The 20,832-nt window shown below is 49.1% G+C and overlaps 2 protein-coding genes across 2 annotated transcripts in view; both read right to left on the reverse strand.

Annotated features, from left to right (window-relative positions):
• Positions 1-20,832, reverse strand: part of Zbtb39 (zinc finger and BTB domain containing 39) — a 161,047-nt gene that overhangs the window by 77,885 nt on the left and 62,330 nt on the right. The window lies entirely within an intron of this gene.
• Positions 94-11,696, reverse strand: Sdr9c7 (short chain dehydrogenase/reductase family 9C member 7). The gene is made up of 4 exons (XM_051176092.1): positions 11,395-11,696; positions 7,906-8,164; positions 7,126-7,289; positions 94-915 (listed from the first exon to the last, which is right to left on the reverse strand). The coding sequence occupies exons 1-4, from the start codon at positions 11,693-11,695 to the stop codon at positions 698-700; spliced, it is 942 nt and encodes a 313-aa protein (XP_051032049.1). The 5' UTR covers position 11,696; the 3' UTR covers positions 94-697.

Genomic DNA, 20,832 nt, shown 5'->3' on the forward strand with positions numbered 1-20,832 from the left:
AAGTTTCATTTTCTGGTTTCTGTCCCTCCTCCCGCCATCCTATCTCTGTTGCTAGCTATTGTAACAAAATAAAACACAAGATAAACAATAAAAAAAAGTCCAAGATCTTGATTTCATCCTCCTCCTATACCCCCAGAACCTCAGTGCCTGGTAGGGAGTAAGTACTCAATAAATACTTGAAACATTAATCAATGGTGATTAAAGAAGTGGTATATGGATCCCAATCACCTACGGACAGAGGAACACAAAGAAAAGGGAACAACTTAAAACATTCTCTGGCTATGCTCTGGCAGATCTTGCTGCTATATTACATATTTCATATATGCACAAATCAGTACTTGTGTAGAGAACTGTGGGGAGGGGGTTGAGCTTCTCCCATGGACTAGATTCTCTCATGGTATTTTACAGAGGTGGTCACAGCTTGTCATTCAACAGAAACCAGCTTTCTTCTCCTTGACTTTTCCATGGCTGGGACCACATGTATGTGCCTTGGTGAGAGGTGTCTTGGGGTCTATATGGCAACCCTCTAAATAAGCAGGAGCCACATAAGGTTTCTGGAGGCCCCAACAGAAGCAGGGAGACATAAGCCAGCAGTGGGTGTCAGATGCCCACAAGATACATAATAATGCTTCTTGTGACCCCATAGTCCTTTGCCCCCTCCTCTATGCCCCACAGGACACCCCTTCAGCTCCCCAGCTCAAACACTATCTGCTGGCCTTGGCAAGTATCGGCTCAGGATAAAATCTGTCACAGAGGTGGGCAGCTTAGCCAGGGGGATATAGAGAAGCTTGACATCCAGGCCAGGATTGTAGCGGATCCGGGGGCTCCTGGAGACAATAGCATGCTCCATGCTGTTGGTGACATCACTGATTTTAGGATGGGCCAACTGCATCAAGTTGACCAACTTTTCAGTATCTGTTGGGGGGTGACAGAAAGATGGAACAAAAGACCTTGTTATTCTTTAAAAAAATAAAAAATAAAAACAATTCCATCCAAGCTTCCTATCAGCAGTCTGATTCAGCCTGTAAAGCAAGTCTCCCACACCTTGAATGGAGTCCCTCACCTAAACACTCTTACAGGATCATTGCAATACCTTATTTGTCTTTCTAAACTCTAGAGTTGTGTCTGGAAATATCACTGTTTTATTAGATGATCATGGAAAGATGATCAATGGAAAGATCAATGTTCTTCTACAACAAACCACTTAGAATCTGTCTGACCTAGAACATATGCTTTATCTGTAAAGTGGGGGTGATGATATGGATCCTAGAGAATGTCACAGATGACTGTCTTCTTTCTGTTTCATGTGTCAAAACACCCGAGGGAAAATGTATTTTGGTTCATGGTTTCAGAGGTTGTGCTTCAGGCCACTTTGTCCTGCTGTTCTGGGCCTCCATGAGGCCAAGCATTAAGGGGTGTTGTGAAAAGCTTCTCTCCTGGTAGTGTTTAAGAAGGAGCAAGGGATGGAAGAGAGATGGAGAAGGAGGGGAGGAGGGATGGAGGGGAGAGAGGACAGGGACAAAATATAGTCCCCAAAGGCATGCCTTTAAAGACACACCTGATCTTTCAATGAGGGCCAGATAAGTCTGTATTATCTCCAATAGCCCAGGGAGGTATGAACCATCAATAGATGAATCCTTCGTTTGTTTTTGTTTGGAAGATAAAGTCTACTCTGTAACCTAAACTGGTCTGGAACACACTATATAGCCCAGGCTGACCTCAAACTCATGCCAATTATAAGTGTGAGCCTTCATATCTGTCTCCCCCATCTTTCCTGTTGTATATATGTATGTGGTCCTGGGGATTGAGCACAGATACACAAGTACCCCACCAATGAACTACAGCCCATCTGGGCTAACCCACTGATAACTTCTGAACCTTTGTGATCCACTCATTCCCCTAAAATCTCCACTTCTGAATACCGTTGTGTTGGGGACCCAGACTTTAACACATAACCTTTGGAAGATGTTTTCAATCCAAACCATAACAGTGATTAATATCAGAGTCGATGACGGGGAAGGTCAGAGTGAAAAAGTTTCATAGCCACAAAAACAAAAATGAAAGTAAATGCAACTGTTGGCTGGTAGGATGGCTAGTTACTCCACAATGCTAAGTTTTCTTCTGTGAGTTTCCATGTTTCCTACAAAAACATCTGGGGAATAAAAAAGTATTAAAAATTAGGAATTCTGGGGCTGGAGAGATGACTCAGTGGTTAAGAGCCCTGACTGGTCTTCTAGAGAACCCAGGTTCAATTCCCAGCAACCACACAGCCGCTCACAGCTGTCTGTAATCCCAATTCCAGGGGTCTCGACACCCCTGGCAAAACACCGATAAACATAAAATATAAATAAGTAAATTTTAAAAGTGGTAATTCTACAAAAATTTATGGGTATCTGACACTATGGGTATCTGGCACCTCATCATGCCCCTCCTCCTGGACTCTGGGACAGGAATAGGTGTGCAGAATAAGGGGTAGGATTCAAACTTCAGAGAGAGTTGTAAGGACTCCAAAGGAAGAGTAGGCTTGAGGACCAGACTTCTCCAACAGGGCATTAAAGCTGGGAAACAGAGTAATGACAATTAAAGCCAGAAAACAGAGTAACAATAGTTAAAGCTGGGGAAACACAGTAACAACAGTTAAAGCCAGGAAACAAAGTAACAACAACTAAAGCTGGGAAACAGAGTAACAACAGTTAAAGCCAGGAAACAAAGTAACAAAGCTGGGAAACAGAGTAATGACAGTTACATCTAGGAAACAAAGTAACAACAACTAAAGCTGGGAAACAGAGTAACAACAGTTAAAGCCAGGAAACAGAGTAACAATAGTTAAAGCCAGGAAACAAAGTAACAACAATTAAAGCCTGAAACAGAGTAATGACAGTTAAATCCAGGAAACAGAGTAATAACAGTTAAAGCTGGGAAACGAAAGTAATAAAGTTGTCCTGACTTGGTCTGTTCTAGGCAGTAAAATCATCCACTATCTCAGGGTCAACATGCTTCTAGACAGTTGGTGGTAGAAAATTTCAGCTACATATTAGGGCCTTTCAAAGATCCATGCTCACTTAAAGGCAGGCTGTCTCTTTAGTGATGGACTTCTAGGACATCTCCAATGTTGGGCCTAGTGCTAGCCTCCCACCAGCAACATCTGGGCAAGAAGGTGAACGTGAGGTTGTGAACAGGGTTCTGCACACTCTCTTGTGCAAGCTGAGGAGATGGAGTCAAGCTAAGAGGAACAGCTTGGACACTGGGCCTTGAAAGTTAGCACAGCTCCCCATGGGCAGTGAGGTGGCAGGAGGTGTCTAGTCCCAAGAGGTGGTGCATTCTCACATTATTTTCTTAAATATTTGTTAGCTCCAATTTTGCATGGAATGGGAAGAGAAGCTGAGGTTCCCACGCAACCCTTTAGTCCCCTAGATGGTGAGGAAGGGCATGTAGTTTGGATTTGGGCCCTAGAGAAAGAGTTTTTATTCTTGAGACAATTCTCTAGGAAGTATTGGAGCCCAGGCTTTGCCACTTTGGCCTTAACAAAACTTGACATTCTGTTCTCCTGCGTGACAGTCACTAAGGGGGTGGCTAAAGGGAATTTGTAATGGCCTCCCAGAAGGATGGAGATGAGATGGCAGATCCAGCTAATGTCCTGTCCCTCTCGGCTCCGCCTTAACCCATTTGTCTACATTCTTGAGATCAGTCAGAGCCAGACCATTGTCCTCTGTTTACATGCCTGTTCCAGTGATTCTATGCCACTTTAACACGGTTCTGCCCCAGATCTAGTTAAAAGTAATGCCAAGAAATCTGGAGCCTGCTTCAGGGGTTAACCAGAGCAACCAGCTAGAGATTATGTCACATGGCACTACTGTCACTCATAAATATCCCCCGGTCTGTCTCAGCTTGTCCCTGTCCCCACACTACCAGCCCTGTCACTTCAGCTTTCTATTGAGTTCCAGCAGAGCCTCTCTTCTGGTCACCTTTTCTTCTTTCTGAGTCTCTTTAAAAAGTCCCTTAGAGCCTCAGGACAAGATCCACATTCCTCAGGGTGGGCACCTCCAAAAGCTTTCCCTGTCCTGCCTGCCTCCTCCCCATTCACGATGCTTGCCAGGTGGGTAGTAAGAACTCCACCAAAAGTTTGCCAGGATCATTCTATGTCGGTTTTGTTCAGTTCTAGAAGTCGGTGAGAGAATTATATTTAGGTATAATTTCTCTGTGTAGCTTTGGAGCCTGTCCTGGAACTCGCTCTGTAGACCAGGCTGGCCTTGAACTCACAGAGATCCACCTGCCTCTGCCTCCTGAGTGCTGGGACCAAAGTTGTGCACTACTACCGCCCAGCTAGCCTTCATTTTTGAGAGCTATGAAATCATGCCTTAGAATCTGCCCAGATCTCCATGAGCATTCTGTGGGAAATAACTAACATCTCGTCCCTGTCGGTGAACTCCTATTCACCCAGCAAAACTAAAGGATTCATTATCACCTCTGTGAGCCATTGGTCACAGCAGAACTGGGTCTCTGTAACCACTCCAGAGTGGCCTTGCTTTCTGTGCCTAACCCATGATGCTCTGGGTACGATGCACGCTCGTTTTCAGATCTTCTCTGCAGAGATGAAAATTAACTGCTTGGGAGAAGTTTATATAAATGCACTTATCACCTGCTCTTGAAAAGCCATGGTGTGGAATGTAGGCAAATTAGCCTAGGGTATTTATCATGCCAACTCTTGCTGTTCTTTAGCATAGCCATAGTATGGTCCCCCCCCCCCAATCTCTGACAAGTGGCTTTCAGGGAAGTTTGCCTTTCTGCGCCTTCAAGGACCCATTGGAAACTCTGCAGTTTCTGGCTGCAGAGACTGGCTAAATCTGCATTTCACCCCCCCCCCCCGGCCTCAGAATAGGCCTGTAAATAATTTGGCCCATTCTTTGCTTAAGAATCATGCGGAGGACTGAATTATTCATTCCCTCTACCATCTAGTCCCTTACTTCCCACAGCTGCTGATTTCCCTTTGTGGGATCCATGGGCACATGCCCAGCCAATCAGAACCTTATGTTCCTCTGAGGCTCGGGCTCATCCTGTGCAATGGGACCTCCGGGTCACCTAAAAGCTTACTTTTGGAGAAGATGAACCATGGGCATGTGCTGATACAAAACAATCAGAAATGAGAGAAAGGAACAAAACCACACCCTAATTGTAATGATGGACCAGATTGTACCCGGAGACCACTACTGCTCGATTTTTAAGCCACATAAGAAATTCTTTTCTTTTCAAATGATTTGGGTTGAATTTTCCCAAGACCCTAACTGACGTCCCACCTAAGGACGTTCTTTTCTCCCCACAGGATGTTATGTCCAGAGCTAAAAGATTCTTTAAGGAACAAATCTTTCCCCCAATCAACAAGTGAATGAGGCCTTCGCCCACTGGGTTCATTAACATAGACCCAGTCTGCATCCTGCATGTCCACAGCCTGCTGTAGCCTGCGTGGCCCCCTCCCCTCCCACATCCACAGCTGGTGGAAAACAGTCCAGGCATCCAGTGACTTCTTGCCATCTTCTACTGCCTGTCCTGTTGGAACTGCCATCCTGTCACTTGGAAGTCTGCAGCCACCAGAGAGAATGTCAGACCAGAGCTGATCACCCTGTCTGGTGCCCCCCTTACCCTCCCCCCCCACTCCCCACCCTCCATCCTCCACCCCCACCCCCACCCCGTCCCCCAGCTACACCTCACTTCTCCTTACCCGCTGGTTTCTTTAAATCCCCTCAAAATAAATGTCCGGTCTCAGAGCATCTCTCATAAAGTCTTCGGTTTCCACTGCCCATCAGCACCCAGCTTTTATGTGTTACCCCAGAGAAAGCTCTTTTATACCAGAGTCTGAAAGCAGGCTTCATCTCCCACTCTTGTCTTTTTTTTACAGCTGTATTTCCCCTCGATGACATGTAACCTCAGTTGTCACTAAATGTGTGTGATATTTGCCTCCCTACAGTGTCTTCAACTATAGGCAGCAGCGACCCTTTAGCAGGTCCCATGGCGGGTGTGAGACACACTCCATCAGGTAGGGCTTATGTGGAAAGCTCATGGGGGAAGAGAAAAGACACAGACAGACAGACAGACAGACAGACAGTCAGTGACCTGCCTCCTCAGAGAAATGACAGAAAGAAAGTAGGCGGAGCTCGTCTCTTAAAGGGACCAGGGTACGGCTTGCCATGCGCAGAAATGGCACACTCTGCCAGGTTCCAAAGGGGTGGGTCCAGGTTAGCCTGGACCACAACAGCAAGTGTGCCACTCTGTCCACCCCAGCGTCTGATGCGTGACAGTCTCAGTGAAAGATGTTCCAAGTGAAGACAGCTCCCTCAGCCTTCCTGCCTTGGCTTGCGTCGCTGTTGATATATAATGTGCGGAAAACGTGGCACTGAGCACAAGCTCCTACTCCTGGGCAGTTTCAGACCTGCCGTGGACTTGACTGACGTATAGTGTTGTAGTTTGGACCTTAAGTGTCCCCTAAAGACCTAAGCACTATCTTTAAGCTCTGAGTACGGATGGGAGACTGAGGTATGAGATGATCAAGCTGGGCATGGTGGCATAGTCCTGTGATTACAGCGTTTGGGAAACAGAAGCAGAGGTCAAGGTCCTCGTCAGCTACATACGTTTTTAAGACAGCCTTAGCTACCAGAGACCCTGCCTCTCGAAAAACAAAACAAAAGCCAAGAACAAACTTAAAAAGGAAACAGTCTCTCTCTCTCTCTCTCTCTCTCTCTCTCTCTCTCTCTCTCTCTCTCTCTCTCTCTCTCACACACACACACACACACACACACACACACGCCATGTCCAAGCTCAAATAGCAAACAGAGCCTGGCCTGGAAGCAGGAGGTCTGGCTCCCATACACAAGATCTTCATCACCTTGCTATTCTCCTCTCTGTTTTCACAAGATCTACGCGCACCTGGCGTGTGGAGAAAAAGTGCCAAAGCACACAGGGTCTCCACACATCCCCACCTCCCCCATGGCCCTGCTAGCTGGGTGCTAATCTCAAACCCCAGCTTTGCTATTGGCTGTGTGTGTGATCTCTGAGGCCCTGTCCCGTCATCTGGAGTGACCCCCAAACCCTGCAGATCTTCCTCAGAAATCCCACTTTCTCCTGGAGACTCACAGACTCGGAAATAGTCCTCTCCGTAGCTGTCCCGGGTCTCCTGAGGCAGCCGATCCCACAGCTTCTTCATGCGCGACTGTAGAGCTTCCTGGCCCAGAATGGATGTCCGGTAGTTCCCCGGCTCGATAATGCTGACCTTCACCCCAAAGAAATGAAGCTCTCGCCTGTGAGGTTAAGAGTGGCATTTGGTCTACCCTCAGAATGACCAGCATCAGACACCTTTGGAGGGACCCGTTCCCACGTTCATCCCACCATAAGAGCTAATTTCAACATTGCCTTCACGCAAATAAGCTTTGCTTGGGGCCTCAGACCGTTGCCAAACTGACCCAGCGGTCTGGGGCAATTTGCATTGGGCAAAACTGACAGGAAGTCAGTGGAGAATCTAAGCCAAGGTCTTGCCTCCTCCCAGGTTCTTTCCACCCAGCCCTACACACATCACCCATGTGAGAAAAGGAATAAGGAGATCTGTAAAAGGCCCGAATCTTCTGAGGGGCTTCCAGAGGCACCTCGGTTCCAGGCTTCCCTCTATGCACTCTCTCTCTCTCCATCTTCCCCTCTCTTCGCCCCCCACAGGGTTTCCCTCACTCTGGGCCTGTCCAGGGGAAGGTCCACCTGGTGTCTTCTACCTTCATCCCACACCGTCCCCTCCCCCTGCTTCTCTTGGCCCCGTTTTAGATTCTTCTCCCCAGAACTACTCTGCCCACACACTGACACACTCAGGCCTGTGACTGTGGTGAATCCCCAAGACCCCCACCCGGTTTGGTACCAGGACCCAGTCACCTGATGCTATCAGAGAAGGCTTCAACACCAAACTTGGAGACACAGTAACCACCACCGATGACGGCCACAAGGCCACCGGAACTGGACATGTTGACTACCCTGCCCCGGGCTTTCTTGACCATGGGCAGCATGTTCAGGGTGACTTCAATCAGACCCACCAGGTTCACGTTGATCACTTTGACAAAGTCTTCTTTGGTCAACCATTCATTGGGGCCGCTGGGCAGAGCCACACCGGCATTGTTCACCAGGGCCCAGAGGCCTAGGGTGTGAGAGAAAGGTAGAGAGAACCATGCAGGAATGAGCAACTTCTCTGCAAGAGCTCCATGGGACACTACCCAACAGCTCAGGGGACAGACACACTCGGGGATGGGGTCATTCACGGCTTGGGACAGCTGTGAGAGCTACGGCAAACTGAAGGTCAGAGTGCTCAGTGTTCCCGATGGGACGCTTCTGATTTCCCTGATTCCTGCGGTCTGCACAATAACCCAGCTCTGTACCTGCTGTGACCCAGGCTGTGTAACCGATGGCACTGAAGCCGTGGGATTTGGGTAAGAGATGGCACTTTCAGACAAATGGATTGCTGCTGGACTTCTCCTACCAATCAGGTATCCTTTTTTCTACTCTCCTAAGTAGATAGAGCTCTAGTTCATGACGGCCAAATCGTTGGTTCATTCACCTAGCAAACTTCATCCATTCACTCCTGTTTCTGCTCTGTGGCAGTTACATAAGCAAAGGAGACATAAAATGAACCAGTTGGGGTCCCACGCCTCCAGAGATGCAGAGACCTGACAGAAAAGTGTGCTTAGAGTATTTACGGATAAATGCATAACAACATTTAAATATGATACTGGGGGGGAATGGGATGTGGGTTCTCTTCAAATTGGGAAGGTGACTGGAGAAAGACGGTGTGGTTACCCAGCTCTGCAGGGCCTTAGGGTTGAAGAAACCCAGGCTCTAGATCTGGTTCTGATTCTAGCCTCGGACAAGTGTCCCCTCCCTCCCTGGGCCTTGGGTACCTCATCAAACAATGCCAGGAGTCTGCTAGGGACAGAGGCTGCGGGAGAAGCAATTCCTTTCATTCGTTTTATGAATTCACCTTCTGAGTGAAATGCCACCAGGAAAGTGACGATAAACAGTACAAGCTTCTTCATGAGTGTCAACCGCTGATCCCTCCATTCTTTTCCATTTTGATTAGCAGTGCCTCAAAACACCCTCTGGCGTGTCATGGTGCACTCTCTTTCCTAAGGGCAGGTCTGGATGCAAGCTTCAACCCTGACCCTAACCCAAACCCTAACCCTAACCCCCTAGCTTGGGATTCCCCACCTTGGCCATGCCTCTCCCATCTTATCTCTTCTTCAGATTAGAGAGACCCCAGGAGGACAGCTGACTGGTAGGACTTAGAGCTTCCCCAGCTAAGGGGACTTGCCTTACAGAGGAGAAAATTAGGCTTCGGCGGCAAAGATCCTAACATGTGCATGGTCTGTGCTCTAGAGAGGGCCACAGACCACCGATGCCTCTGATAGTGTGCTGGGGAAAGAAGATGCATTATTTTTTGTTTGTTTCCTAAAGAATAATTAAAGGATGTTCAGAGCAGGGCTAACGACTCTAAGGCTGTGCCTACAGGATGCGGTCTACCCTCCTGCCTCGGTGTCTTGAGCTCCAGGGTGCAGGTGTGCATCGCCTCGCCCAATCCCTCGTGCATCTTGCATGAAAGATGTTGCCCCGTGGCACATGCAGAATAGAAGTCCTGTAAAGATGCCACCATCGCAGCATCCTGAGAATGTGTTAAGCTGGGGATATGACCCCAAGTTCATAGGGCGAGCCCACACAACCACAGGTCACAATCAACCGACCTTAAGCTGGGGATATGACCCCAAGTTCATAGGGCGAGTCCACACAGCCACAGGTCACACAGGGCAGGAAGAAGGATGCGGGAGCCAGACAACCAGAGGCACCGAAAGGTATGATGAGGACATGGCCCAAGCTTACCGGGAGAGGGAGTGGGCCAGGCAGCTGCTAAAAGCAGGGAATTCTGGGAGTGAGTTCTGCCTCAGAGCCCCCAGAATGAAGGCAGCTCTGTTGAGACCTTGGCTAGTGAGAAGCATTTTGGACTTATTTCCTCCAGAATTATAGGGTAATAAATGTGTGTTGTTTAGCCAACTACATTTGCATGGATTTGTTACAGCAAGGATGGGAGACTGATACACCCAGTGAGTCATGATTGCGAATGGCTGGAGGCTGAATGCAGAAACAGGCTGAGACAGCATGGTGGAAGAGGCTCGCCCTGGCTGAATTATTCATTAACTAACTCATTCAACAAACATTTATTGAGCACCTTCCTGGACACCAGATATCGTCCTAGGTGCTAAGGACAGGGAATGGGTAAAATGGACATAGACCCTCTCTCAGGAGGCTTTATTCCAGGAGAGAAGACAGATGGTAAAGAGAGGGCCAGTAGTATGGCTCAGCAGATAAAGGTGTCTGCAGCACAAGCCTGATGAACTGAGTTCAATACTCAGGGAGAGAACTGACTTCCAAAAGTTATCCTCTGACTTCCACACACATTTTTTTCCTACGCTGTTGTCTTTTTCTGTAACTCCAGATCCACAGAACCAATGCCCTCTTCTGGCCTCTTCATGCACTGTACACACACACACACACACACACACACACACACATACACATACACACACACAATACATACATACACATACATACACATACCACACACACAAACACACATACACACACATGCACACATACACACACATACATACATACACATACACACACACTCCAATAATAATAATAACAACAACATAATTTTTAAACAACTGAAATGCATTCTGTACTGGATAGGGCTAAATGTTAAAAAGGGTTATTGACCCGACCCAGGAAGCGGCCTATCGATTCTTGGGAAGCAAATATTTCCCCGCAGTCTCTATTCCTATAACTAAGCAACCCTGTGTCCACACCCTGCGTGCCACAAGTTCACCAGGCAAGTCCCCGTGTATTCTTGGTATAGTCCCCAACACAGGCTCATTTCCCAACGGGAGCAACCTCCGCTGGAGGCAGCAGCGTACAGGAGAGATGGGCCTGCTCCACTCCTGGGCTCCCTCCCACCCCTTCATTGCTGCCCCTCACCTCAGCCCTCCAGGAAATGTGACTGCACTTCTACTCCAGCCAATATTGGGACTCCTGAAGTCTCCAAAAGGCACCTCCATCTTTAGAGGTTTGAACATCCAGAACTTTCCAGCTGCTGCCTCTGTCCTGAACCTCTGAGGGAGAAAATGTCCTCAGGTTGCTCCTGTCTCATGTCAACTGGCCAACTCATGCAATGGTTCCAGATTCAACTTCACCAAACCCTCCTGGCCTGTCCCTACTTCATCTCTCCAATTCTATTTGCACGTCAGGGTCCCAGGAAGAGAGGGTGGGGGGAGGGAGGCAGGGAGAGAGAGAGAGAATGTTGAAGAATGCAGCTCACCCCACCTTGCTCGCCCACTTGGTCCCTCACCCACTGGGCTGCCGCCTTGATGCTCTCGGTCTTCGTGACATCGAGGAGGATGGTCTGCAGCTGGTAGGCGGTCTCCTGCTGGAGTTTCTGGGCCCCCTCCTCGGTGAGGCAAGCAGCCAGCACTCTCATGCCCCTGTCAACCAGCTGTCTGGCCAACAGGTTCCCAAAGCCAGAGTCACAGCCCGTGATGAAGACATACTTCTCTGAGAGGTTTCGAACCAGGTTGCAGTTTTTGAACCAGCGGTACATAAAAGAGAGGTCTGTGAGGGCCGCCATTGGGGCTAATGCCCAAGAATGGGTCCAGGAGTAGGATAGGCTGGTCCTCAGAGCCCAGCAGGCAGCATTCGGGAGGGAAAGCCTCTGGGACTTGCAACAGACACAGGAGCCCTGGGTGAGCCACTCTGTAATTTTATAGGAGGGTGCATCAGCACAGCAATTAGCTCAGATGCAAGAAATTCAAGTCCAACCTGAAGCGTGTCACCTCTGACAAAACCACAGCCCTGGTGACTGCCTCCATCTCTGTCCTTGACCTTTCAGGGAAAGGAGCCCAAAATGGGGAAATTCATAGTAGTGTGAGTTCGAGTACATTCTGCGAAGGGGCGTGAGAGGGTAAAGGAGGGCTCAGCTGAATTGAGCCTGCCAAGTCCCAGGAGAAATGAACCCCAGGCCATCAGCTCTTTGAGGCCTTTAATTAATTAGTTAGTTAATTAATTAATTTAACTTTGTTTTGTGACAGAGTCTCACTGGTAGCCCTGGCTGGCCTAGCCTGAACTTGTCCCCCTGCGTCTCTCTACCAGGTGCCACCAGGACACCTTTCTTTGGAACTCTTGAGTGAATCTCCATCATAAGAGGCAATAAGAAATACAGGGTTTTCCCGGGCTGGGCGACTCCCTTGTGCTGGCTCCAGAGGCCGTGAGGCTGGAGACAGAGTTTGGAAGACTCAAAACAGTCGGGCGGGCGTGGTGGCACTTGGGAGGCAGAGTTGGGAAGATTCGGAGTTCAAAGGTCATCCCCAGCTACACAACTAGCCAGAGGCCAATCTGGGCTGCGTGGGACCCTGACTCTAACAAACAAAACATGAAAATCAGCCAGAACCTGGGTGGTGGTAGGGCGGCTGATTCCAAGTTACAGCAGGGAACATCCACACCCAGTGTTCTGCCCCCTGGTGGCCAGGCCACTGTAGGAGTCCAACACTAAGGAGACAGGCTGTAAGGAAAGAGCTCGCTGGGAAGGGGTCTTCCCTTCTATCCCGAGGACCCAAGGCACTCCAGGTGGCTTGCTGAACTGAAGGGAAAAGGCTGGGAGGGTAGCAGTGCAGGTCAGGGGCTATCAAGCCATTTGACACTGTAGCTAACTAGATCTACCGAAGGGAAAGAGGGCAGAAGTCAAAATGACTAGAAAGTACGGGGCCAAGGACACACAGAAGGGCAGACGGTGTGAAAACTCTGGAGGCAAGGCACAGCGTCAACGGGGAAGTTAGGGAGGAGACCACAACAGGCCCACTGGAATATGGCGGAGCTTGGGCAGAGTCCAAGGGAGATGATTTGTGGGGAGAGCAGGGTTGAGACTTGGAGTGTGTCAGGGGCAGAACTTGCTGGGAGAGCTGTCCCAGGCAATAGAGTGGAGAGCTTACAGAAAGTTAGGACTGAAGCTGCTAGAGCAAATGAAAGAAGGAAGCAACCTGGGTGTGAGCCTTGAGAGGCCACGCCCAGCATTGCATAAACTTCAGGGACCGAGCAATGATGGCTGCCTTCTTGGCTCCACATCCAGGGTAGTCAGGGTGACACTGGTCATGAGCTGACCTCTTCCCTGTCTAGAGGCTCTGTACAGAAATCGAGGGGAGCGACGGATGCATCTCTGTGCCGGCCCCCTATACAGGTAGAGAGGGTGTCACACGACCTGTTAATCCCACCGGGCAAGAATAAGACCACTACCATAATTTTGAGCCAGATTGGAAACAAGCTTTATTAAAAACTGACATAGACCCTGGCCAGGTCCATACCTGGGATTCCCATGGAATGGCTGTGATTTACGTTAGTCAGGTGCTTATAAAGGCAAAACCCACAAGGCTACCTACTTCCTGCCTTTATCTGACGGCGGTGGGGGGGCACGAATACACCCTGACACACCTCCTGCCTTCATGTGATCAAGCACATCCTGTAGGGGTAACCATCCTCATTTACAGAAGTGAAAACTCATGGCTTGTTATCTTACGTGAACGACAGCCCCTAGCACTCCAGCATGTCATCCGTCCTTGGGCAAGTGGAGCTTACAGTAGGTCAGAGGCGTTTTGTTTTACAGATCTCTTAAGCAGTCATTTAAACTTCAAACACAACTTTAGGCTTCATACAACAAGGCTGGGTCATGCTGTACCTAAGATATGGGGGTGGGATCCAGGTCATTAGCCCATCTCTGAAGGAGAGACCCCTGGGCAACGGAGGTGGGCAGTGGTAGATGACAAATCTGCTTTCCTTGGCAAGCAGCCTCCAGTCTGTGTTGGCCTCCCGGATGAGTGATCAAGGAAGTCATGCCCAGGAGACATCAGTGTTCCTTAAGGCTGAGCAGGCTGATGGGCAGCAAGCATTCCAGTTCTTGGGGACAAGGGTAAGACTAAGGTACCTTAGTCAGAGCTGACCTGGAGCAGGCCTATAGTGGATCCTGTCACCTTCCAGGCCTCTCTACTGACTCTGGCTAGTGCAGTGGCTGCCTGGACTCAAAAAAAAAAAAGTGGCTGAGGACTATAGAGTCACACACAAAGCTGGGAGTGCCTCCTATTTTCAAAGAGCAACTCTCCTCACCTCATGGGTATTTCAGACCTGAGAGTTCAGGCTGCTATGTCCCCTCTCAAGCCCACTCAGATCCACAGGAGCCTTCTGAAGAAAAAAATGTCTCCTTTCCTCCGGGCCAATTCCATCCCGTGGGAGGACAGGCACTGGCCACGCCAAAACTTACTATGCACATATGCACACTTCCTCAACAGAAAAACATAGTTTGCTCTTCCTTGTATTTCCCCAGAATCATGACTGCTATCTCGGGAAAACACCTGGACAGACATAAAGGAATCGAGAGCCTGTATGGCCCTGGGGCTCTGCAATGTTCCCCTTACCTCTCTGGTCCCCACCCCATGACATATTATCTGTCCCCAGCAACACACTAGACCCTACCACGCCCTCTGATCTTGGCTTCGTGGTACTTTAAGGGACTCCATGGAAGCCAGCAGCAAGGCAGATGTGTGGCTTGTGAGGAAAGCAGCCTCAGAGTCCCAGCCACGTGGGTGCCACGAATGGATGCCACGAGTAGTTAGTATGTTCTCTGTGAATCTGTTACCCAGAGCAGACTCAACTCCTCAGAACACTGTCGTGGACTTTGGAGTCTGACTGGAACGGACTGATCTTTAATGTAACCTCTCCACTTCTGCTTTTAGCTCAAGTGTGTAAGAGTCCCCCATGATGTCACCTCCTCATCCCTCCGTTCTTTTCCCCTGCAGGAAACGCTTATCATCTGGGCCACAAACAGTGCCCACCTGCCAGCCTCTCGCCTCCTAGGCTCATTCATGATGCCGCGTGGGCGAGGAAAAAAGGAAGCTAGCAGATGCCTTTATTTATTTTTTTGTTTGTTTCTCTATTTTTTTATTTTTATTTATTTTACTTTTTCTAAGCCTCCCAGACTTGAGGAATCTTGCCCCTGAGCACAGAGGAGATGTCCCTTTGACACAGAGACACGACCCAGACGGGAATCTGGGTAGGACCTTTGTCTGGTCCCTAACCTCCCTGCACACGTCCCTTCACGCTTTGGAGACAGCTCTGGTTTGTTGATTTCCAGGGTCATGGTCTCCAACATGTCTGAGGTCTGGCTCCTCGGCTGTTCAGCTTTCTTCTCCGACGCTCTCATGCTTCGTATGCCCAGCTGTCTGGCCAGCAGAGTCCCACACCCGGAGTCACAGCCTTGATGAAGGCATGTTTGTTTGGGAGATGGTCCACCGCCTACCTCTCCTTGTGTGACGTCCACAACAGACTCTGAACTCTGAGCCTGGCCTCCGTTCAGATTTGAGGGAGTAGGAACAGCGATGACTGTGGTAGGCTGGGCAGCCTGCAGGCTTTTGGCATGGCCTTCAGTTTCTCCCCCAATTATGGACTTTCTGGGCCATTTTATTCCTGCCCCACTCGGCTCTTTGAATAGCTTTTGCTATTCTGATAGACAAATATCCCTGGATATTTCCTGCCCTGTCCCGAAAGAAACCACAACTCAGTACTCAGCAAAGCCCTGCAGGTCCCTTGATTTCTCTCAACTATGCCCACGTGCAAATCCATACGTAATCCACAACACGTGCTCTACCCTAGTCAAGTTCCAGGCTCAGTGTGTTAATGTCTCAGAGGATAGCAAGCACCCCAGAACCAGGGACTTTCTAACACAGGCAGTTGCTATTAATACCTGGGCTTGGCATCAAAACACATTTACAGCTACCTGTATTGGGCACACCTGTGTTCTGCGCCACTTCAGAGGCGGACCCAGGAGTATCACAAGGTCAAAGGCAGCCTGGGCAGGATAGCAGAGCCTTGTTTCATAATGCAGTTGTTTTAAGAAATCTGCTGATACAGCTCACTGGGGGAGTTTTTGCTGACACCCTGGGTTCAAGCCACGGTTCCGCTCCACCACCCTCCTCCCATATCACCCACTTCATAGAGAAAAATCCTGTTAATCTGGGTCCTCTCATCAGGCTTAGAATCCTTCCTCAGAAATAAGTCAACTTCCTTACAACTGCAGACAGAAGGCAGGAGGAGAGTGTGGGAAGGCTTTGGTGACCTACAGCTAGAAGAAATAGATGGAAACAGGAAGTGAGGTCTCCAAACAGGAAGTGTTGTTAGGGGACTTGAGGGGACAAAATAAGAGCTGGCAGCCGGTGGTTGCGTGTGCTGCGATGGAGCCTCAGTTACTTCCTTCCTCTGCAACCTGGGCCCTCAGCGTGTTTGTTATGGACAGACAGCATCCTGGAGGGGTTGGCTGTTCTCTGCGGGATGTCTGAAGGCAGCAACCCAGCCTAGCACCTCCAGGAAGCTGCAGTTGCTGGCTTTCTCAGGACTGATCCCTCATCCATAAACACCAAACTTGGACCAGAGGAGGAAGGCGTGGCCGAGTCAGGGCCTGACCCACATGGGGAAAGGCTTTGCCTATTATCCTCTGGTCAGAGCCTTGGTCCATGTCATGGCGGTGCCCATGTCAGCAGCACAGGCACACAGGACTTCACCCGCCCAGGGCTCCCTCTGCTGTCTGCTGTCTGCAGTCCCCTGGCTTCCGAGGCAAGTTTGACTCTTCGATACCAGCTTAAAATAAACATGGTGACTTCCATCTATAATGAGGTCACTTTTAAAGAAATTTATTATTTTTCTATAATTATATATGTATATATGAAACATGTACTTCAGCCATCCCCTTTCCTATGATCCCTTTCCCCCTCCCACCAGAACTTGTCTTCCTAACAAGGCTCTGGCCTGATTTCCTGTCCTGTATGTGTGTCCCTGTGTCCCTCTGCACTACTTAGGGTTTCCTGTATGAGCATGGGTGGGGAGCTGTTTACTTGAGCAAGGGCAACTTACCAGTCACTGCACCATTGAGGGATAGGGCTCCCTCTCCCTCATGAAATGCGTGTATCTCCTCAGGGAGCGGCGTGGCCTTATGAGCCCGCAACCCCCACGCTCACCCCAGCAGTGGGATGGTGATGAGGGGGTGAAGTCACTTTAGGGTGCAACCCTCTTCCTGATGGGGATTGCAGGGATCCAACTGGTTTTATTGCTACCCAAGATTGCAGCACCCTAGGGCTGATTCTCCCATGGTTGCATCAAGTTGACGGACAGGGAGCGCCAATGCTGGAACAGCCTGCTTTTCTCCTGGGCACATTCCTATACCCTAGACTCCTCAGAGACCCCATTTCTCAAGGACTGCAAAGACAGGGAGGTGTCAGTTAAGTGTAAATTCTGGACACACACAAACAGAAACTATCCTTCAGGACGCCTAAAAAGGAGCCAGAGTCAGACCACACTTGACTGACTGTCCATGGAGCTCTCTAGGGTGAGTACAGGATGTCACTTCCCAAAACAGTTGGGGATGGGGATGAGGACAGACAAAGCCAGAGATCAATGGATCTGGGCAGCTTTTAACTGTTCACGTTTGTTACTGCTGATGGGTAAAAAAGATGCTCAAAAAAGAGATGGACTCCATACAATGTTTCCACAGAAACCAGATCCAACCATATGCTTGACCCAATGTGTGCATGGTGGAGGGGCGTGGCTTACACGGCCCACTTTGCTTTTGAGGGCTGAGCATTGGGTATAGGCAAGGAGCTGATTCCACCTTGGAGCTGGATTTGCAGTCCCCCCAGGCGGGGCCTTGCCCCCTCTCCTCCTGCTCCTCCTGCTCTTCCTCCTCCTGCCCCTCCTCCTTCTGCCCCTCCTCCTCCTGCCCCTCCTCCTCCTGCCCCCTCTCCTCCTGCCCCTCCTGCTCCTCCTCCTGCCCCTCCTCCTCCTGCTCCTCCTCCTCCTCCTCTTCCTCCTCCTCCTCTTCCTCCTCCTCCTCTTCCTCCTCCTGCTCCTCCTGCCCCTCCTCCTCCTCCTCCTCCTGCTCCTCCTGCCCCTCCTCCTCCTCCTCCTGCTCCTCTTCCTGCTCCTCCTCCTCCTCTTCCTCCTCCTCTTCTTCCTCCTCCTGCTCTTCCTCCTCCTGCTCCTCCTCCTGCCCCTCCTCCTCCTGCCCCCCTCCTGCTCCTCCTCCTCCTGCCCCCCCTCCTGCTCCTCCTCCTCCTCTTCCTCCTCCTGCCCCTCCTCCTCCTCCTCCTGCTCCTCCTCCTGCCCCTCCTCCTCCTCCTGCTCCTCCTGCCCCTCCTCCTCCTGCTCCTCCTCCTGCTCCTCCTCCTGGCCCTCCTCCTGCTCCTCCTCCTCCTGGCCCTCCTCCTCCTGCTCAGGCTCCTGCTTCTGCAGGAGTTGCTGGCACCCTTTTTCGTTGCCTTATTTCAGCGATTGAGGGTAGAAAATTCTCAAAAGCCATTAGGATCTGTGAATTCTCATCCTTGCTCACATCCAACAGAAGAACGAAGGGCTCCCGACCTGGGACAACTAGCAGGCTTCATTTCTTCAGTGACTCCTTGTCCCTAGGTCCTTCCACTCAGTGTCATGTATGACTCCCCATACCTACTGTCTTAGTCAGGGTTTCTATTGCTGTGATGAAACACCATGACCATAAAGCAAGTGTGTGTTTGTGTGTGTGTGTGGGGGGGGTTATTTGGCTTACACTTTCCACATTGCTGTTCATTGCCAACTGCTGCTGGTATGCTGTCCAAATTGGACAAGCAGGACACAAAAGAAATTGACTGCAAACCTTAACAAAAACCCTGTTTCACAGAAAAGTCTGTCAGAGATGCTAAGCCCATAGGCTGAAGATGGATGCCCCAACATTGCAGAGGACTGGGAGACTGTCCAGGCAGCCAACTGTTTCTGTCAGTTCTCACAGTTTTTGGAAGTCACTTGCTTGCACTTCCTGCTTTCCCAGTTAATATTATTTCCTTCTTGGGTCTCTGAGGAAGTTGAGGACTAGATAGTTACAGTTTTTCTTGTTTACCAGACTCAGAAAAGAAACTCACTAAAGAGATGTAAGAAGCAAAAGGTTGAAAGACATTAAAAGACAGTTTGATAATGCAAATCAGAATGTGATGTAGGTGCAAATTTTTGAACTCGCCAAGATAGGATAGTGGAGTATTTTCTCTTAATTTGTCAAATGCAAATAGACTAGACATTGTTGATGTACTTACTGCCTGTATATATTGTATATAGTTATTGTACCTATTGTATATTGTTTTTCTTATATTAGTTATAGTTTTCTTTTTTAATTCTAGACAAAAAAGGGTAAATGTGGTGATATTTTGTTTATGATCTAATAAAGCTTGCCTGAATATCAGAATGCAAAGGTATCCACAGCCATAGAGCCAGGCAGTGGTGGTAGACACCTTTAATCCCAGCACTAGAGAGGGGTATAGGGTGGGTGGGGACAGGAATGCAGAGTATTCAGTCTGCAGTCACGCTGAGGACAGGGTTGCCCAGCCTTGGTAGAGGTAAGAACTCTCTAGTGGTTGGCTGCTTTGCTCTTCTGATCTTTAGGCAAGCTTTATTAGATCATAAACAAAGTATCACCACAGAGGAAGGCTGAGGTCGTAAGTGGCTAAAGTAGCAGTGAGTCTGTGGGGTGGTGACCTGTTGCAGCATGGGAATACCCAGATTAACATTCCTCCCGTCTCAGAAGCAAACCTTAAACCAACTCATGTTTCTGGGAAGAATATTATAAGGTGCAAAAAACAAACAAACAAAAACCCAGTCACTGGGGGGGGGGGCGGAGAAATGGCTCAGAGGTTAAGAGCACTGGCTGCTCTTCCAGAGGTCCTGAGTTCAATTCCCAGCAACCAATTGGCTGCTTACAACCATCTGTAATGAGATCTGGTGCCTCTTCTAGCCTGCAGTGTTACATGCAGACAGAACACTATACATAATAAGTAAATAAACCTTTAAAAAACAAACAACAAAAAGTCACCAACCATTCAGGCTGTACAAAAACAGGGTACAACACCAACAGTCTTACCCTGGAAATGGTTAACTAACAAATCTGTCTGGGTTGGGCAATGGCCTATGACATCAGAGAAACTACAGGCTTTAAAACAGCTGGTTAAGAAACAGCTAAATGCCGGACATATGGAATAATCTACCAGCCCTTGGGAGTCTCCTTTATTTGTTATTAAAAAGAAAGCTGGAAAATGGAGAATGCTGACAACCCTACCTGAGAGCCATCAATAAAGTCATTCAGCCAATGGGCTCTCTACAGCCTGGAATGCCTTTGCCTAAAAAGAAACCAGCCTATTATAGTTACTGATTTAAAAGATTGTTTCTTCACTATACCTTTACAAGCAAAAGACAGGGGGAAATATGCCTTCGTGGTACCTACTTACATGGGTTCTCTGGAGGAAAATGTACCTTCTGTCTCCCTTTGTGTTCACTTTGTAAGGTGCAGAGCAGATTTCCTTGTGAATGTGTCCTGAGTCCAAGTGCAGGTTGGCACCAGCACCTAACTGTGTTCACAAAGTTCTGGGTTTGTGGCAGTCAAGTGCAAGATGCAGAGACACAGGTGAGCCTGGGACTTGACTGCAGTGTGGCATGTGTAAGGAAACATGCATGTATTCCCACGTGAGTAGAAGCAAAGATCATAATAGAACAAAAGTGGATTACTGAATAGACAGTGGTGATTTCTTGGCAGCAAGTAAGGGCAGGCCAAAGGCCATTATAAATGATATGACAAATCAGGTGAGGGAACAGAGAGGTGAGGTAGAAATAAATACAAACACAGGCAGTGGACAGAGACAAAGTGTGGACTCCCTGCTAGAA

This window comes from Phodopus roborovskii, unplaced genomic scaffold (assembly GCF_943737965.1).
Source record: "Phodopus roborovskii unplaced genomic scaffold, PHOROB, whole genome shotgun sequence".
In the NCBI taxonomy this organism is placed as follows: Eukaryota; Metazoa; Chordata; class Mammalia; order Rodentia; family Cricetidae; genus Phodopus; species Phodopus roborovskii.